Source organism: Chanodichthys erythropterus, chromosome 17, assembly GCF_024489055.1.
Source record: "Chanodichthys erythropterus isolate Z2021 chromosome 17, ASM2448905v1, whole genome shotgun sequence".
Lineage (NCBI taxonomy): Eukaryota > Metazoa > Chordata > Actinopteri > Cypriniformes > Xenocyprididae > Chanodichthys > Chanodichthys erythropterus.
Window position 1 is genome coordinate 7786073 of NC_090237.1, and position 20048 is coordinate 7806120.

Consider the following 20048-nt stretch of genomic DNA (forward strand, 5'->3'; position numbering starts at 1 on the left):
GCTGCATAGCAGGACCGTAGCAGAAAAGTAGATGCACATTAAAAACAGCACAATAAATATACATTTATTCATTTTGCAGACGCTTTTATCCAAATATATTTATCAAAACAATGAATCTCAAATTAACCACATATGTGTACACTGCAAAACAAACAAACAAACAAACAAACAAACAAAAATATGTTTTTACAATGTAGTTCCAACAAAACATACTGTACAACAGACAGAACAGCTCAGGCAAGCTGAAGATTCATGGTTCTCCACAGAAAGCATATGCCATGGAGAGGAAAGGAAAATACAAAGAAAATAATAATTACTAATAAATAAATTGTAAAAAATGAAAGAAGTTAAAGGGTTAGTTCACCCAAAAATGAAAATTCTGTCATTTATTACTCACCCTCATGTCGTTCCACATCTGTAAGACTTTCATTCATCTTCAGAACACAAATTAAGATATTTCTGATAGCTTTACGAATATTTTGTTTCGAATCAGTGGTTCGGAGAGCATATCAAACTGGCAAAGTCACGCCTTCCAGTTTTGAACCATTGAAAATTCAAAACACTTATGACGTAACAAAGCCTCGTTTACTGAAATCACGTCACTTTGGCAGTTTGATACATGTTCCGAAACCCTGATTCAAAACAAAAGATTTGTAAAGCTTTGAAGCTTGTTGAATAAAGTCATTATTTATTTATTTTTTATTTATTTTTTTTGGGGTGCACAAAAAGTATTCTCGTTGCTTCATAATATTAAGGTTGAACCACTGTAGTCACATGAACTGTTTTAAATATACCAAAGGCATAGGCCTTTTGCTGGCAATAGAGTCCTCACTGAGCCATCGGATTTTATCAAAAATATCTTAATTTGTGTTCTGAAGATGAACGAAGGTCTTAGGGGTGTGGAAGGACATGAGGGTGAGTAATAATAAATGACATTATTTTAATTTTTGGGTGAACTAACCCTTTAAGAAAAAAACATCATACACTTACCAAGTATTTTAGTGTTTCTGCACTGCCAGATTTTCGACCTTGTTTAAGTTTAAAAAAGGTAAACACAAGCCGCAAAGACACAAAAACACTTATATCCAGGATACAGTATATGAAAAGAAATATTATCTTATGCAGTGTTGCTTCCTAATTAAATGTATCAAAGATTTTAGAATTTTTAAAAAAAAAGTAAAAAGGGATAGTTCTGTCATGACAACTCTCTGAGTGTTTGGCATGGTAATGGTCTTGGTGGAATAGATCTGCTACGCTGCTGCTGCTGTTGGTTTTGCGGCTTCTGTTGCTGCAGAGCAAGTACGGGACTTGCTACTGCCGATACATACACAACATGCTGCTGTGAGCAAGTTTGACATGCTGCTGCTGTACAATATAGCATATATTAACTGTAGCAGATCTGTAAAGGTGGAGCTGGGGAGGTGGAGAGTTTCTGAAAGTGCACTGCAAACTGCTACTGCAAACGCTGGCCAAGTATTTGAAAGTTGAGCAGCAAGCTCATTGGCTGCTAAAAAAGCAGGAACCAATCAGCTGTGCCTTATAGAAAATTATGTGATTGCAAGCGGATTTAGTTAAGGACCTATCAGCCTGCGCTATTAAGAGTTTCATGACAGAACTTTGTATTTCACTCAAATTAAAATTCTCACCCTCATTCCAAAAGCATTCCTTGACTGACACCTTAGAAGATATTATGGAAAAATAGTTGCATAGTTTTTTTTGTCCATATACTGAAAGTCTATGGGGTTATAAATAGGGTTCTATAGAAGAAAGAATATCATACAGGTTTGGAACAACATAAGGGTGAGTAAAGGATTTTTTAAGTGTTTAATTAGTCTTTTTGCATGTAAAAACCTGTGTCCAAACCTTTTGTGTATAAATCATTATGTTCACACTTCTAAATTTAGAATAAAATGTACAACCACTTTAAACCGACCCCAGAATTGGGTATGAAATCCATAACCTGAAAAACTTCCTAATAAGCATCCTGTTGTTAACCAAAAGTCCAATGAAAATGTGGAAAGGGGGAAGGAAAATGAAGATAGAAGAACATATAGAATATATATTATGCATTATCATCTATTTTAATAGAAAAAAGCGTCTGTAAATTGCTTTAGTATAATTTGCCTTCATAAAAGTGGTTGTATAATGCGTAAAGTCTAGTAATGTTACTCAGTGAGTGCATGTTTTAAATTTACAGTGGTATTACTGTACATCGTTAATTAGTGTAAACTGATCTCAGGTAGATGTACAGTATGTACGATGTATTTATGAGCGAGTGCATTTGTATCCTCCCACTATGTCAGTCTAACTGCCTCTGTCTTCTTTAATGGGGCGGGCACAATTGTGCAGACTTATTTTTGGGTCGTTGGGCCAGGGGGGCTGCTGACAGAGCAGGCCCAGCCAAAAACAGCTTGAGGGGTTTTCAGGGAAGATCAGGGACATAGACACAGGCCAGAGAGGGATCAGTCCATGAAGACCCCAAAATGACCAGTAAAGGTGAGGGATCAGGAAATACACACAACTGGCACTTTCAGAATATGATTGCCACCATAGAGCATCATTTAAGCTGAGTGCACATTTTTGTCTGAACCACATAGCAAAGAGTTGGAAGATTAATCCTGTGCTGTAATTTCAGTCGAGTTTATAATATTGTTTTTATGGTTTTTGATTAAGAGATATGTGTGGTATTTCACGATATTAGTAGTTGTGTGTTTGTGTATGACATGGAGAATGAATGAAAATGGAGTGTTTTTGTATCCATTCAGGAGTTTAATTTCATAATTCATACTAGATTGTGTGTGGATATGTGTTTTATGTATGTACAATATGTATTTGATGGGCATGATGGTATTAATCTATAGATAGGTGGGTGTTATTAGTTATTATTTACTAACTCTAACCCTATACTTGATTCTTATTGGCCAGTTGCAGCTTTCGCTTGTCAGATATTTTGTACAATGACTGCTAAACGTCAACCATTGAAAGCAACTGATTTTCCTACATAACTGTGCTACTTTCTTATATGATTTGCATCACTCTGTGGTATATTTCTTCAACTAAAATCAATATTTCACAAACATTTATTTATTTATTTATTTGGTAAGTAGCTGTGTAATAAGTGGGATAATGTAGTCAGATAGTTATTACCACAAAATAAAACCCTTCAAGATGATACCGATCACTTTGTCTGGGTTGCGATTTAGTGATAATCACAAGCATTTATAAACATACTTTTGCTGCTAACATTACTGAGATTTTGAAAATATATTGGTTAATTATTTTCATTCAGTCTGAAAGTACACAAATTGCTCCTTTTTAGAAACTAGTTTAGAACGTCATTAGCTTTGCGTTTGTTTACAGATAGTCATACTGCCTAAGCTGACAAACTTGCTAAAGCTAACCACGTCACATAAGTCAGTACTTAGGCCACCTGGCATGACAATAGAGAGTTGTGTCTAAAGCTAGGGGCTTTTTACATATTACGTTGATGTTATAAATAGTACATCCACCTGCTGCTACTGTAGGTCCACCATTCAGAGTAGCACGACAGACATGAATGGTATTAGCGCTGAGGTAATTCTGAATGGATTAGCCACAGTATTAGCCTGTGAGCTATTGCTTTGCTTGTACGAGTTCCTTTAGACAGTGCACAGAGAGTGTATAAAACTGACTTTATAACACTGAGAAGTGGTTGTGATTTAAAAAGTAAAGCTTCTAGGAGAGAATGTTATGTGCTGTTCTTGAAGCCCTGAGACTATTGATAGGCAATGGGATACAGTTTGAGTGTTGTCAGCAGGTGTTTTAAGAGACCACTTTAAATTCTTAGTTTCTCTTCCTTCTACACTGACTAAAAATAGCCACGGTCAGCCCAAAAGACTCCTTGCAGTTTGTCTCCCTGTCATCAATAACTTAAACCACCCCACCCACTCATTTAGCCTTGACATTTCTATCCTTTTTTAAGTTTTGATTCACATTTATCTACGTTGCATCTTTACAGTGCTTGCAAAGCATAACTGTATTGATATTCCTCCGTGTAACATTCTGTTTCTGTGTTTGTTTAAAAAATAGAGTTCTAAACAAAGATTTGGGAGGAGCTAGTGTAGTTAATCTAATCTTGCAAATCATTACGCAAGAATTTAGCCTATAAACAGCTGCTTACCTCACTAGTGTCACTCCCTGTCCTGCCTTTATCTGTCCATTTGTTACTAACTTAATTTATAAAGTTTCCCCCTGAAAACGTTATACTTTAAGATTTAAGATTCTGTTCTGCAAAGGTTTGTCTCCATCCGTTTGTCTCAAATCCCTTATTGAGTGCAACAATCGGGTTCAGGAAGTAAAAATCCCATTAATTTTCTCCATAGGGGCATTGATTTTTTTATGATAACTTATAAAACATTAAAGACAGACCTACTGTGAGCCACAAGGTTGTTAATCAGTGCTATGTGCTTTTGTTGAAGCAATAATGCTTGATTTTTTTTATGCATTTTTTAAATCTTGTTTAACAGTGCAACTGCTGACTTTTTCCATGGTTTTGCAAAAATATTGGCTAGTCATGCCAAAACAACACTTTTAACACTCACCCACTCCCATGAAGCATGCATATTTTGCAGTAAACTTAGTTTATAGTTTCCATTTACATATCCAGCATTTTTAAATCAATAGTTTTACATTTATCCATTTTTTTTTATTATTATTTGACTGTCATTCGCAATGCTTCATGGGATTGTAGTTCTTTCCCTCACTAAAGCTAAAGGATTAGTTCACATTGAAATGAAAATTAGCCCAAGCTTTACTCGCCCTCAAGCCATCCTAGGTGTATATGACTTTCTTTTTTCTGATGAACACAATCACAGAAATATGAATAAATATCCTGACGCATCCAAGCTTTATAATGGCAGTGAACGGGATCAATGAGTACGAGCTGAAGAAAGTGCTTCCATCCACATCCATTAATCATAAACTCGTACTCCACACAGCTGTTTCAATCTACATGCATCCATCATAAATATGTGCTCCGCACAGCTCCGGGGGGTTAATAAAGGCCTTCTGAATAAAAGAGATGCGTTTGTGTAAAAAAAAATCCATATTTAAACAAGTTATGAAGTAAACGAGCCGCCTTCTGTATTCAGCGTATGCATTAAGTGTAAAACTCTTGCAGATCACAAAGATTAAGCTACATGCCTTCCCTATTCAGCTTACGGAAAAGGTGTAACTGACGCAACACCAGTTTACACTTTCTTCGTAACTTCAATACAGAAGGTGGTCTGGCGGAAGCTACATATTTTACTTCATAACTTGTTTAAATATAGATATTTTGTAGATGGAAGCTTTTTCTTCAGTTCATACTCACTGATCCCTATCACCGTTTATCACCATTATAAAGCTCGGATGCGTCAGGATATTTATTAATATTTCTGTGATTATGTTCATCAGAAAGAAGAAAGTCATATACTGTATACCTAGGATGGCTTGAGGGTGAGTAAAGCTTGGGCTAATTTTCATTTCAAAGTGAACTAATCCTTTAATTACACAGTCATAGTTGCGATTTCCACCTAATTTTTTTCTTCAAACCACTGTTTGTAATTTTGTATTTCACACTGTTTTTGGTAGATTTGGTTCATGGCTTATAACGCTTTAAGGACTATTTAAAAATCCCTATGGGAACAATACTTCTTGAACCATTTCTGCTGAGAAAACGGGCAAGCACATAATTGGCCAAACTAAGACATGCTTCTGGGACAACATCCTTCGGTTTCTATCATCTACTCAAGGGCCTATCCCTAACCTTGCCCTAAACGATATGATAAGGATGTTAAGCATTAAGCCTAACCTTAAAATCTGATTGGTTGATCTGAATGTTGCAGGGCCAACAAGTATGTTGATCCAAACACATGTCCTACTTGGGTAAATAAGCTTTTCATCCAATTTATTAGAGGTGCTCACACAACCCCAAGTGTTAAACTTTGACATGTCCCAGACTGTTTATGACTAACAGACGTGAATGATACCTCTAATTATATGACTTGTTTAGGAGAGCCATGCTATTATGTTTCTTGGTGACATTGAAGGAGTACATTGGAGTATTTTGAGAACACTGGAGGAGTAAAATGTCATAGAGACGTATGATGTTTAAGAAACCACCCTGAATATCTATAGCATCCACAAAGCAACATCCTGGAAACCACCCACAGTACTCTAGCATCCACTCAAATCTAGTTTCATCTGCTTTTGTTTGTTAACCACAGTCTTTAGGAAATCATTTGTAGTCTAGACTTGTAGTTTTAAACCCAAAAACCTTTTTCTACCTCCTTGTAGTAATGGACCTGATCTACTGGAAGGATATGGAGCGGACGGGGATGGTGTTCACAGGGCTGGTGGTGGGGCTGCTGTCTCTGTTCCAGCTGAGCATCATCACTGTGGTGTCCACTCTCTCCCTGGCCATCATCTGCTTCACCATCTCAGTCAGAATCTACTACAAACTTCTGCATGTGCTCCAGCTGGGAGATGGAGTACACCCCTTCCAGTGAGTCTCTCATCTCTTCTCCGGTTTTTAATTACTTGATTCCAGATATTTTCACAACATGTCCTCACCTTAGTGCAAATGGACCATGAACAGAGGATTTAGTTGTAGTACTGTATTATGTGGGAGTCCCTTTACATTTTGGCATGATTTTCTTTTTGATTTTAAATACTATGTCAAACAAGGACTGTCTTCAAGTGATGTGCCTTTTCAAGCTAAAACAATATTGTTTAATATGATGGGATTTAACAGCGCCTTGAGAATAGTAACAGGATTGACAGTCTAGTTTAAATGGTTAGTTCAGCCAAAACTGAAATTTCTGTCATTAATTACTCATTTTACCTTCATTTTTTGGGTGAACTATCCCTTTTAAGTATTGTTATATCACTCCTGCATCCTATTCTTCTGCAATCCAGAATAGCAGCACAGCTGAAAGGATTGTTTGAGCTGCGCCCTCTACTGTACAGGCGTGGATTTGCACTTCTTTCATTCTTTCTCTTATTCTTTTATTCTATATAAAGGGCCTTTACATTTGCCAAAAAAACTAATTTTATATATATATATATATATAAAATATATATTTATTTATTTATTTTGTTATTAAAAAACCAGCAAGCCCAGCTCAGGTGAGAAAAAGTAACGCAAAAGTAATGTAACATTACTTTGCATAAAAAGTAACTAAGTGTGCAGTGTTCACTTGATTTATATCATTTTTTACACACATAATAAATGTCCCTCAGTTGTGTCATTTCCATTGTGACCAAAATTTTTGCCCTGAAGTTCTTCAAAAGTCAATGAAGAGCTTGAGAATTTTTTTTATTTTTGTATTTTTTGATTGCATGTCACTTGTGATCAAGTTGCTGTTTTGTCCAAAATATTATTTAATTGTATTCAGGATACATAAAATGCTAGCTATGAAATTAGCCTTAGAAAGGGGAAAAAATCATTGTATTAAAAAATGTAAAACTATTAAACACACTATATGATACATGCATTTTCTGTAAAGCTGCTTTTAGAATTGTGAATTGAGCTGAATATGAGATGTGATGGAAATTGAATGGTAGTGGGTTAAAAAATTTTTACAGTATTCTTCTGTGATGCCACTGTTGGACATTATTAGAAGACAAATTAAGGAACTTGTGAGAGTGTGAAAAGATTATTTTCAAAGGGACAAAAGAGCAACTGTGCAACTTTTGAAGAAGAAACTACTGGCTATACTTATATAAATGCGTCTTCTTGATGCCAAAAATAACTACATTTAATATCTGTGTTTACGGCCGTCTCTCTGTATGCATTGGTGTGCTGCAGGTCATATCTAGACTTGGACATCAGTTTAAGTGGAGAAGAGGCTCAGCACTATGTGCAGAGGGCTATTGTGCTGTCCTGCTCTGCCGTGGACACACTGAGGAACCTCATCTTTGTGGGCAACCTGTTCAACTCACTCAAGGTGAGGCCTGGGAATTAATAGTCTTGTATAAAATTCATTAATCTTAACACCCATATCCTGAATCTGTGTGATACAACAGTTATATTCCACATTCATAAAATAGAGTCACCGCTCTCTTAGTATTTTAATGTTTTTTTCTTTCTCTCCATGTGACAGAACAGTGATTCACATTGTTTTGCGCTCTGTAGTGCCTGTCATAAGAGATTTTTTCATATCTTCTTCTCTTGTCCGCTTCTATTTATTAAATTCTCATTTTATCTTTTTTGATCTCCTCTTATATTCAGTACCTGAATGTGCCTTTTGTTTAGTTTTTTCTTTCTTCATCCTCCTGGGAAAACCCTTAGAAACACATTTTAATGAGAAACACCTTTGAAATATTTCTTTGTCATATTTCATAGGAATATTTTTTTATCACTATTGACCTGTAGTGTCTCCCCAACAGGAAGAATCCAAATAATTTTTTTCTTGCTTTTACATTTACGTGATGAATAAGCATCATGTCATTTACATGATAAATAAAATGAACTCTACATCAAATACTAATTATAATTACAAAATAACATACCTAATTGTTTCTCTTTCCATGAAATTCATATATCCAAAGATGTTTTCATGACAACTGTAGCAAGTAAAAAAGGTCCTCTACAGAGGACAGAAATGAGCTTTCATTATTTCAGGCCTCTCAGCTGTGCAGTTAACAGCTGCCACTCTAAATACACTCAAGACTTAACACATTAAATACTTCTGGCAGTGTTTTAGGGTGTATTTTCAGGCATCAGACTTGACAGACAGTATTATTTTTATCCTCTACCATAAAAGTTAGGATAAAAACACAATGGCAATTTATAATCCATTGTTTTCTCTCAAAAATAACGCATTATAAATTGCTATTTTGTTTTTATCCTAACTTTTATTGTAGAGTTTTACACCTGAAAACAGAAAAACAAAGCAGTAAATAAACATTAAATACAGTGAATATATTGAGCTCTAACATTAATATGGATAGCATATCTCATATATATATATATATATATATATAAGTGTTGGAAGAATTTGATGAGAATTTGAGATCTCTGACATTTGATTGCAGATTTTGGCATATAATTTTCGCCACTAGAGGTCGCTTATTCAAAACAAAGGCGTAGCTTGATGAACGCAGCGCTGTTTTTGTCATATTAGATACATTTGTGTGTTGAAAGTTGTTATAGTGCTAATCTGTGCGTTCGCTCTGCGGCTAGAACGATATTAGGCATGGTAAAACATGATACTTGCGGAAAATCAAGAAAGCGAGATTTAAACAATAAGATTTATTGTGTTTAGCTATATAACAATGATTAGTTTTCGCTTTATCGCATGCGACAGAACCGTAGTTCACTGACAAGCTACGCAATATCGCGTTCATTATCGCAGATGAATCGCCTTAGATAATGAACGTGATATTGCGTAGCTTGTCAGTGAACTACGGTTCTGTCTATTAAATGCCGCTCCATTTGAAAGCAGGTGATGGCGATTTAGCGGCAATCAGGGAACCGGCTTTACTGACGAAATGCGCGTGACAATCGCTTGCGATATATCGCCCAGCCCTAATATATATAAATTAAAGCGTCTTTGGTGTTTCCATGGTTTATATAAAATTAAACTTTAAATCGAGCAACAAAGGTATGATTGATATAATTGATTATTGATAGGCGACGCACAGACTTGGTCCGTGTCCTGGTTAAAATTGCTTATTTCTCTAGATTAAAAACATTCTTGGAAACATTTGAGATAATGTAAGTACACATGTCAACAAAATATATACCATCGTTCTAGTGGTTTCTGTATATTTTAATCCAAATATCTTACATATTGTGCCTTTTATTCTCAATTATCAAATCAGTTAAGAAACTCTAAATGTCTTAGGCAGATATGACTGGTTTCCTTCTTGCCGGTCCTATCCAAAAAAGCACTGTTTTTTCCCTCTTTTTAACATTTAAATACCGGCACTCACCTCGTCATCTTCGACTACAGTCCAGCAGCAAAGGTGGTAAAACGTTGACCCTCCTCCTCCCTAGCTCCACCTGTCTATTACTGCTTTATATGTTTTTATAATTTTTATGAAATCTTTGTAAACCATCCAATAATTTTCCTAACTGAATTGATGTCTAGCAGAAAAATCAAGAGATTAAAAAGATTTCTTTAGTGATTTCTATTTCTTTTACAGTTTTATGATCTTGCAAATGTGTTTCTACTTTATTTTCTATGAACACAGTCCTGATAAGTTTTTATATATTTGAATACATTTTGATCATAAATTGATGATTATTTTGTATATATTGGAGGACCAGCCCTATAAAAGTGTCTTTTAGACACGTCTAAACTGATAAATTCAGCATAGCACTGCAGAGTCTTCAGCTGAAACTCTTCAGTCCTCAAGTTTCTGGGGGTCACTTAGAGTCACAGTATGACCTGTGCGGTATGTGACATGGGACACATGTGGTGTCTTCTGTAGTATGAGACGAGAGGACACAAGAGGGTCTTGTCCTGAGTGCAGTTTCCAGTTTCAGACTTGGTGACTAGAAACTCCTGACTGAGAGATATAAGAGGAAAGATTTTCTCTATGGGCCAGAAGCACAGTGTTAGATAACAATCTCACAATCATCACATCTTGCTGTGGTTGCCACGTCCTGACAGAATGCTGAAGTGGCTTGTGGAGTCAGATTTGCGTTTTCTATATTTACTGATTTGTATACACAAACATTTAGGAATCGAGTAATGAAATGTTTGTTGTTATTCCCAGTTCTTGTTTCTGATGTATCTGGTCACGTTCCTGGGAAACCTCTGCAATGGCCTTACCCTGCTCATCATCGGTATGTTGTCAATGTTTTACAACTTTTATTTTTTAGTTATGCTGTGTAACTTGCAGTCAGTAGTTATTCTATATTTTCCAAATCTACAGATATATACAGTGGGCTCAAAAATATTTGAACACTTTTGTATTAAATCACATTAACTATGAACTTTCCACTAAAGTTTGACAACCATAATACTTTTCGCCTGTATGGGACCTGATTTACTAAAAAGTAAATTGGAGTGAGACCACAATCCCATAAAAGCGCAGTGGGAGTGGAAAGTTCTGCAGGTGATCTATTGACAATGTGTAAATTAAAGAACACAGACGCAGCAGCTCATTTCCATAATGACCAACACAGTCTACCAAGAGCAGCACAAAACTATCGCAGCCATGTCCAGCACAAATTGGGTTAAGACATGATTTTTTTCAGTGATTAGAAATGCTGTATAAAATGACTACCGCAAAATGTTGCATGATTTATTTATTTAAAAACTCTCCTCTCAGAAATTTTGCATCTGAAAGGGAAACTCCTACAAATGCACATGCAGCAAGGTCAGATTCAAAAATAACTGTCCATGCTTTTTTATTGCAATTTTTTGTCTTTTCACATTTTTTTTTTTTTAACACAGAAAGAGGGTTTGTGCTGGTGCAGGCTGTTAGTAAATCTGGCCCTATATCTATTTAAAATTGCAGTAAACAATTTTGTATTTTTGCATATTTTTTAAAAATATATGTGTAACAAAGTTCATAGATAAGGAAGGAGGTGGAACCGGCCAACGTTCAAACAAAACTTTAATTCAAAATAAACAAATGCAAAATGAAAATAATGACCCCTCGCTGATGTCTGCCGGCCACACAAACATAATAAAACATCAAATAATATCCAGGCCTGGTAATCTCTCGTCCATCACTGTCGTCGCTCCTCCTTTTATGCTTCCGGAGCTCCTCCGTGAGAGACTCAAGACCGGTGTGCCTCGCAGGTGGAGCTCATTATCTCTCGCGTCACCAGCCTTGCGCCGTTCCCTCACAGCTCTCGCCCGCCCTGCTCGCCGCAATATGAAAAATTTTATCTAATGTTTTATTGTATTATCTAATGCAATGACATTCAGATAGTATACAGTATCAGTGATGCTTTATGAGAAGTTGATGCTGAAATGCTTTTCTAACTAGTTCTCTTGTCATCATGTGGTGTCCAGGTGTGATTGCTGTCTTCTCTGTCCCTCTGTTTTACACAAGACACCAGGTAACACAATCTCTATGGGCTACAATGAAAGTGGCATCTCATGCATATTCATGTATTTCTCTGTATACTTTAGTCAGAGAGTATTTTCTTATTCAAAAGCCTGTATGTAATACTGTATATCCACCTTTTTCCACTTTAATGCTGTGGAAATTAATATAACAATATTACAATATACAAATATAATATAATATAATGCAGTTAAACCCATAAAAACCTTCATTGTGTACGAAAGAAGAACTTGGACTGTATTTTACAACTGTTTCTATCTATCTATGTATATATCTATTTCTATATCTATCTATCTCATATATATATATATACAGCTATGGAAAAAATTAAGAGACCACTCCATGTTCAGAAATCAATGTTAAGTGGTCTCTTAATTTTTTCCATAGCTGTATATATATATATATATATATATATATATATATATATATATATATATATATATATATATATATATATATATATATATATATATATAATATTATTATTTTTTTTTTTTTGCAATTAAATCAAATTAGATGATTAATTAATCATCGCAACAGGCCTAGCAGTGGATTTGTCTCAGCAAATATTGATATATTAAGCTAATTTCAGCATATAGTGCAATAAGTTTTTTTCTTGTTTTTTATATACAGCCTTAATGTTAACACATGTATAGCAGCTCATGTCACTCTTCTTTTACAGGACAAAGTGGACAGCTGCTTTGTAGCAGTACAAACCCATTTTGACAACATAAAGGACTGGTGAGTATAGCGCCATCTGTTGGGAGCAGTAATTATATATATATATATATATATATATATATATATATATATATATATATATATATATATATATATTCCTTTAATATATCAGTACTTCATTGAGACTCATGTTATTTGTGTAGTTTAATGGCTAGATCTGATTTCCATTAACCAATAAACAAACATTAGTTCTCTTAATCTATTACAGAGCACAAATTATACTATACTTCAATTGTGTTTTTGTCTGTTGAACAGCCTTCGTCGCCTGGCCCAGGGTGGCGGACCACCCCTGGATCCCACCCCCGGTGGAGCTAAACCCAAAGCCCATTGAGGAAGAACTACACGCTGTCACTCAAAAATGTCTTAATTAGCAGTTTGTGCTCAGAGTCCCGCCTCTGCAACGGTGGCACAGGGCCTTAAATGAGAGGAAATGCGGTTTAAAGGAGGGAGGACCATGCAAAGAACAATCTTGGATGAAAATCAAATCAAATGGAATTTAAGAAGTTAAAGACATGTTTTCATTTCCACATTTCAGTGCGAGTATGAGTGTATGAATGAAAGACAGTTCACTAAGATACTTGAGCCACCCATACAATAACGGAGAGTTATCTGAACAAACATGGATGACTTCAGTGAAGTAACAGCAGTGAAAATGTGAATCAGAGCTTTTTGAATCCAGATTAACTGCAGTTCGACTGGCAGAAACATAACGCAGGACCAGTTTCAAGATGGGGTTTTTACTTCTGACAGTCTCACATTGTGTTTATGTGTGAGTGTGAGTGTGTGTGAATGTGTGGGCAGCTTAAGCCTGTTAAAGTACCTAAGAGCTATTAAAACCACAATGTTATTTTCTTTTCCAATGTTTTGTTTCCTTGGTGTTATTTGAGTGTAAATTTGATTCCATGCCAAAGCGAATCACACTTATCCACTGTCAGAGGGTTTGCTGTATTAAAGATCCAAAGATGATACAGAATGAACGGTGAAACCATATTTAATAAACACAAAGAGCAAGACTACACAATTCACAACGTTATCACAAGACAAAAGACTGAGGAAGACAGAAGTCTACATTAATCCAGATACATTTGTAAACGGTGTTTTTGTTTCAAAACGCTCCCCATCCACACTCGCGTTTTCATTCATTTTCCAAATGTTGCTCGTCCACACTGTCTGGAAATGCTTAAATGTCCTACTGCGCATGCGTAAAATGTAATAAAAGCTCACAAGATTATACAGAGAGAGCAGGCATAATAAAGTTTTCACTTCTGGCACGATTATGTTAACAGCAAAATATCCCACCACTCATAGTTGAGTCCAGGTCGCACTCAAAATCGCAATTGCGAGTACATTTTCTGTCATCTTTGCAGTAATGTAATATGAAGATTCTACAAAGGAACATTTATCTTTAGCAACACTATGAAAGTAAATAGCAGGTATAGCAATGCTGGTATAACCATAGATGGTATTTGTACAATATGCATCACATAACTAAACATGCTTCATTGTTTTTAAACACCTCAACACATCTTTGTTGTCAAAAAGGCCTTCTCAGTGTGGACAGCAGGCCAAAACGGAGAGAAAAAGATGCGTTTTCAAATGAAAATATATTAGTGTGGACAAGGGATGCAAATCAATGGAACAGGTGATGCACTAATCGGGGACCATGGCAACTAATGAATGACTAAACTTGGACAAAACAGTGACAATAAAAACTAGGTAATTTTTCCTGACAATGATGTACAAAAAATGGAAACGTTTTTCCTTTGCGTTTTTCATGTAAAGACGACAATGATGTCAAAACAATCCCCGCTGATGATGACAATGACTAAAAACGCTGTATTATTCATGCCAAGCCAGTAGATGGCGATGTCACTTTGTAAAGAAACACTACGCTGCTATAGACTGAATACGTAATACACATGCGCATGACATTTTGTAGTTTACATGGAGATGGTAACCGTATCATTTTCAAAAACTTGCAGTTTAAATCCTGTTTTCAAAAGTTTGCATTTTCAGGCTCTCAAATGCCGTTGTGTAACTAAAACGCATAAAACATTTTCCATTTTTAGTCAAAAAATCAGCCCCTCAGACAAAACTGCAACAATAAAAACTAAGGGTATGTTTACACGACAACAACATACTAAAATAAGCTAAGACTAGAAACTAAACAAGATGAAACAGCACATCGTAACATCCACCCAAAACCAAAACTTATTTTAAAAGCCTATATTGAGGACTGCTCCGCATATTTGACTCCTGACCTTTGTACAAAATTATTAAAATTTTGTTCTTTTGTCTCACAAATTCAGAAGACATGGTCTATTGGCCACTTTTATGGTGCTCCAAATCCCATTCAATGGCCCCCATTTACGACACGAGTCACATGCTGTATTCATCATTTAAAAGTGTGTTGCCAGTGGTAGAATATTCTATTGACTGTGTCTCATATAGCCTATCCATATCTTATATTAAATACTTGCATAATTCAATTGTTTACAATAAGGTTAATAGGTGTTTTTGGTATAAGATCAATTTCTCTTTCATGAGATTACTTCTTCTTCTTGCCCGAATTACGTTTCTCCATGTCGTAAACTTTCGGGCAAGACTTTTAAACCATGAATATATATAGCCGTAATATTTACCCTTTTTTTAAAAATATATATACTTTTAATATTTGAAGTACACTAGAAGTGCACATTCAATACAATTATGTACTCTTCCTTTTTTACAAGGTTATATCATGGAGGTTTGGGGGTTGGACAACCAGGGCATTAGTTGCATCCCAAATGACGCAATATGCACTAATCCGTGTAGTGCGTGAATTGTATAAGGTTACTTTGTCATTTAAAGGTGCCATCGAACGTTTTTTTACAAGATGTAATATAAGTCTAAGGTGTCCCCTGAATGTGTCTGTGAAGTATCAGCTCAAAATACCCCATAGATTTTTTTTAATTAATTTTTTTAACGGCCTATTTTGGGGCATAATTAGAAATGAGCCGATTCAGGGTGTGTGGCCCTTTAAATCTGCTGCTCCACGCCCCAAGAGCTCGCGCTTGCCTTAAACAACATAAAAAAAGTTCAAACAGCTAATATAACCCTCAAAATGGATCTTTACAAAGTGTTTTGTCATGCAGCATGTCTAATCACATAAGTACAGTGTTTATTTTGATGTTTACATTGATTCTGAATGGATTTGAGGCTGGGCTCCGTGGCTAACGGCTAATGTTACACTGTTGGAGAGATTTATAAATAATGAAGTTGTGTTTATGAATTATACAGACTGCAAGTGTTTAAAAATTAAAATAGCGACGGCTCTTGTCTCCGTGAATACAGTAAGAAACGATGGTAACTTTAACCACATTTAACAGTACATTAGCAACATGCTAACGCAACATTTAGAAAGACAATTTACAAATATCACTAAAAATATCATGAATCATGTCAGTTATTATTGCTCCATCTGCCATTTTTCGCTGTTGTTCTTGCTTGCTTACCTAGCCTGATGATTCAGCTGTGCACAGATCCAGACATTCTGCCCTTGTCTTATGCCTTTCATAATGTTGGGAACATGGGCTGGTATATGCAAATATTGGGGGCGTACATATTAATGATCCCGACTGTTACGTAACAGTCGGTGTTATGTTCAGATTCGCCTGTTCTTCAGAGGTCTTTTAAACAAATGAGATTTATATAAGAAGGAGGAAACAATGGAGTTTGAGACTCACTGTATGTCATTTCCATGTACTGAACTCTTGTTATTTAACTATGCCGAGGTAAATTCAATTTTTGAATCTAGGGCACCTTTAACAACGGAGTCTGATACCCTCTCCCCCTCAACTACGTGATTAAAGCTGCAACAGTTGAGTGCAAGAAGTGTCCAACATTCCATACTTAATTTTTTCCATTAATTTAGTGCATCATCCGGGTATTTAAAGTGTACATTCTTTTTGGAATTTTCTGTGTCAACACACTATTCGCACTATTTATACTTAAAAAACATCACAGAATAGTGCATAAGTACGCAAATTAGGACGCACCTATTGTATCACCTGAATAGCAACATGCTAACATGCTAAACACCGAAAACTTTGCCTAGACAAGCAGCATACTTTTTCTTTAGAAAATGTGAAGATAGTTTTTACATTTGTTAAGGTGACCTCTAATAGCTGGAAGAGTGGATGCTGTATTTATTAATGTCTGATAAAGTCATAATAAAAGAATAAAAGGGGGAAACCGGTTGAATAGCTGCTAATGGCCTTTTTGTTTTACCAATTACAGGTTGCCCTTTTGACTAAAGGCCATGAATGCAATAATGCTACAATGTTTCCACAGCCATTTACAGTGGAAAATTTTACAATGATGGTCAGCAAGACAATCCACATAATGCCCTCCCTCCCCCTCCATTTTAAATAACATCAGGAAGCCTTTAAGCCTTAAAAGGTTAGTCACAGGCATGAGTGGATGCTGATAGCAGGCCCTACTTCCTTTTTATGTGTTGTAGTTTCACTTTTCACTTTTTTGTTTAGTATGTTTTGCAATAACTTTCTTTTAGGCCAGAAACGTCAAAGTGAAAGACAATTTAAGATTTTGGGACCGTTTTCTTCTAGCAGTTACAGTGAAAGAGGGACTCACTGACTCACTCGTCTTGTTGCAAGAAACACATGCAGCCTATACCCATATAAAATGACTGTTTCGTGGTGAAATCCAGTCAATCAGCTTGAGAGTTTAAAAAAAAAAAACCTCCCCTTGCAGATTTTGTATCAGGTTCAAGTTTTTGACTCGAATTCACTGCGTTGGACAACAGAGATCATGCTTGGTTTGAAAAAGTGACTTCTAGGGCTGTTTTGTGTATCGTTTCACTGACATTTTTTACTCGTGATATTTCGCTTATGTGATTCGCTGGCCTATATGCACCTTAAAGGTGCTTTAGAACGTTCTTTCGCAAGATGTAATATAAGTCTAAGGTGTCCCCTGAATGTGTCTGTTAAGTTTCAGCTCAAAATACCCTATAGATTTTTTTAATTAATTTTTTTAACTGCCTATTTTGGGGAATCATTAACTATACACCGATTCAGCGCGCGGCCCCTTTAAATCACTCGCTCCCTGCCTATAAGTGCAGTTATAGTTATAGTGAATAAACAAAGTTCACACAGCTAATATAACCCTCAAATGGATCTTTACAAGATGTTCGTCATGCATGCTGCATGCGTTGGATCATGTGAGTATAGTATTTATTTGGATGTTTACATTTGATTCTGAATTTGAGTTTGATGGTGCTCCGTGGCTAAAGCTAACATTACACACTGTTGGAGAGATTTATAAAGAATGAAGTTGTGTTTATGAATTATACAGACTGCAAGTGTTTAAAAATGAAAATAGCGACAGCTCTCTTGTCTCTGTGAATACAGTAAGAAACGATGGTAACTTTAACCACATTTAACAGTATATTAGCAACATGCTAACCAAACATTTAGAAAGACAATTTACAAATATCACTAAAAATATCATGTTATCATGAATCATGTCAGTTAGTATTGCTCCATCTGCCATTTTTCGCTATTGTTCTTGCTGGCTTACCTTGTCTGTGCACAGATCCAGACGTTAATACTGCCTTTCCTTGTGTAATGCCTTGAACATGAGCTGGCATATGCAAATATCGGGGGCGTACATATTAATGATCCCGACTGTTACGTAACAGTCGGTGTTATGTTGAGATTCGCCTGTTCTTCGGAGGTCTTTTAAACAAATGAGATTTACACAAGAAGGAGGAAACAATGGTGTATGAGACTCACTGTATGTCATTTCCATGTACTGAACTCTTGTTATTCAATTATGCCAAGATAAATGCAATTTTTGATTCTAGGGAACCTTTAACACGCACTCATATACCTTATTATCAGACATTATTAAGTTATAAAGTGTGGTTTCAGACATATACAGTATGATTCGTTTAGCATCAATTTACATGCAGATTTTTTTTTCTTATAGGCTACATAAAATATCCGAATAATGCTCTCCCTGCTGAAAAAAAGAGCATATGCTGGTTAAGGCAGGTTTTGGGGCTGGTATGCTGGTTTGAGCTGGTTTCTCCTGGACGGACCAGCATAGGACCAGCATAAACCAGCTCAAACCAGCATACCAGCTCCAAAACCAACCTTAACCACCATATGCTGGTTTTTTCATGGTCAGTTAATTCAAATTCAGTACTTGAACACAGTTTCTCTTCATCGCTTAACCCAAATACATTATAATAGATTCAGATTAGAATATAATATAATCACTTACAGAGTTTGTTCCGATGTGAAGGTCATGCTGATTGCTGTACTTTGCCCAGATAAGTGCTGTTTTTAGAGCAACTTTCCTATGACCTCTGCCTTTCATATGGCCATAAAAACCTTTTCAGAGCTTATCACAGGATAATAGGCCATACCTTAAAGTGTAATGAGACCATTTATACAGTAGATATGAAGCCTTAACTGGACAAAAATCAATTTCCATCTCCAAATTCATTGATGACATTACTATGCTATTTAGTTTTATTTTAGTAAAACATAGTAGACTATATATTAAGCATAATTGCATGGAACTTGATATGCTAAAAGAAAAAAAACCAATAAAAACTACTTAATGATATTGCCTGTCAGTTATTTCTCAAACTTAAATAGCTAATGTTGACCACTAGCTGGCAGAAAAGATCAGTTTAAAACTCACCAAAAGGAGAAGAGTAACAGGATCAAATCAAATGTAAAATAAAAGCCAGTTTTGCTCAAAAAAGTAATTAATTAGCCTACTAGCTACTAATTACATAGTGTAGTTCTCTAAAAAGTGTCTCTAAAAAGTATTGAATTACTTAATACTAGTTACTTTCTAAATCCCACATTAACCAGTTAAACAATACAAGGATGGACATGAAACTGCTCTTTTAATTTTTTCAAATAAATTAAATTGCATAAATGAATCTTAAACTGACCAAAGTATTAAGAGAGAATGTTACATTACATAAAAAACACATTTGAAAATTAGATGTTAAACTTTATATAGAAATGTATAGTCCATCTATAGCCTATTTAATGCAATTATATCAGAAGTAACTGTAATTTAATTAATTATTATTAATAAGAGTAATCCCTTTACTTTTTCATAGGAAAAGTAATTAAAATTACAAATATAAAGGCACATTCAATCCTGCTACTAAAGTTTAAAGGATTAGTTCCCTTTCAAATTAAAATTTCCTGATAATTTACTCACCCCCATGT

The 20048-nt window shown here is 35.4% G+C and overlaps 1 protein-coding gene across 1 annotated transcript; it reads left to right on the plus strand.

Moving 5' to 3' along the window:
* The first annotated feature begins 2377 nt into the window (after positions 1 to 2377).
* Positions 2378 to 13649, plus strand: rtn2a (reticulon 2a). Its single transcript, XM_067365846.1, has 7 exons — positions 2378 to 2496; positions 6316 to 6523; positions 7829 to 7967; positions 10747 to 10816; positions 11997 to 12043; positions 12734 to 12792; positions 13048 to 13649. Exons 1-7 carry the CDS (start codon positions 2484 to 2486, stop codon positions 13121 to 13123), a joined length of 612 nt encoding a protein of 203 aa, XP_067221947.1. The 5' UTR covers positions 2378 to 2483; the 3' UTR covers positions 13124 to 13649.
* Positions 13650 to 20048: the final 6399 nt, after the last annotated feature.

Coding starts and splice junctions, on each gene's coding strand:
- rtn2a (XM_067365846.1), top strand. Junction 12,044..12,733: donor TGTTTTACACAAGACACCAG/GTAACACAATCT, acceptor CTTCTTTTACAG/GACAAAGTGGACAGCTGCTT. Junction 12,793..13,047: donor TTTGACAACATAAAGGACTG/GTGAGTATAGCG, acceptor TCTGTTGAACAG/CCTTCGTCGCCTGGCCCAGG.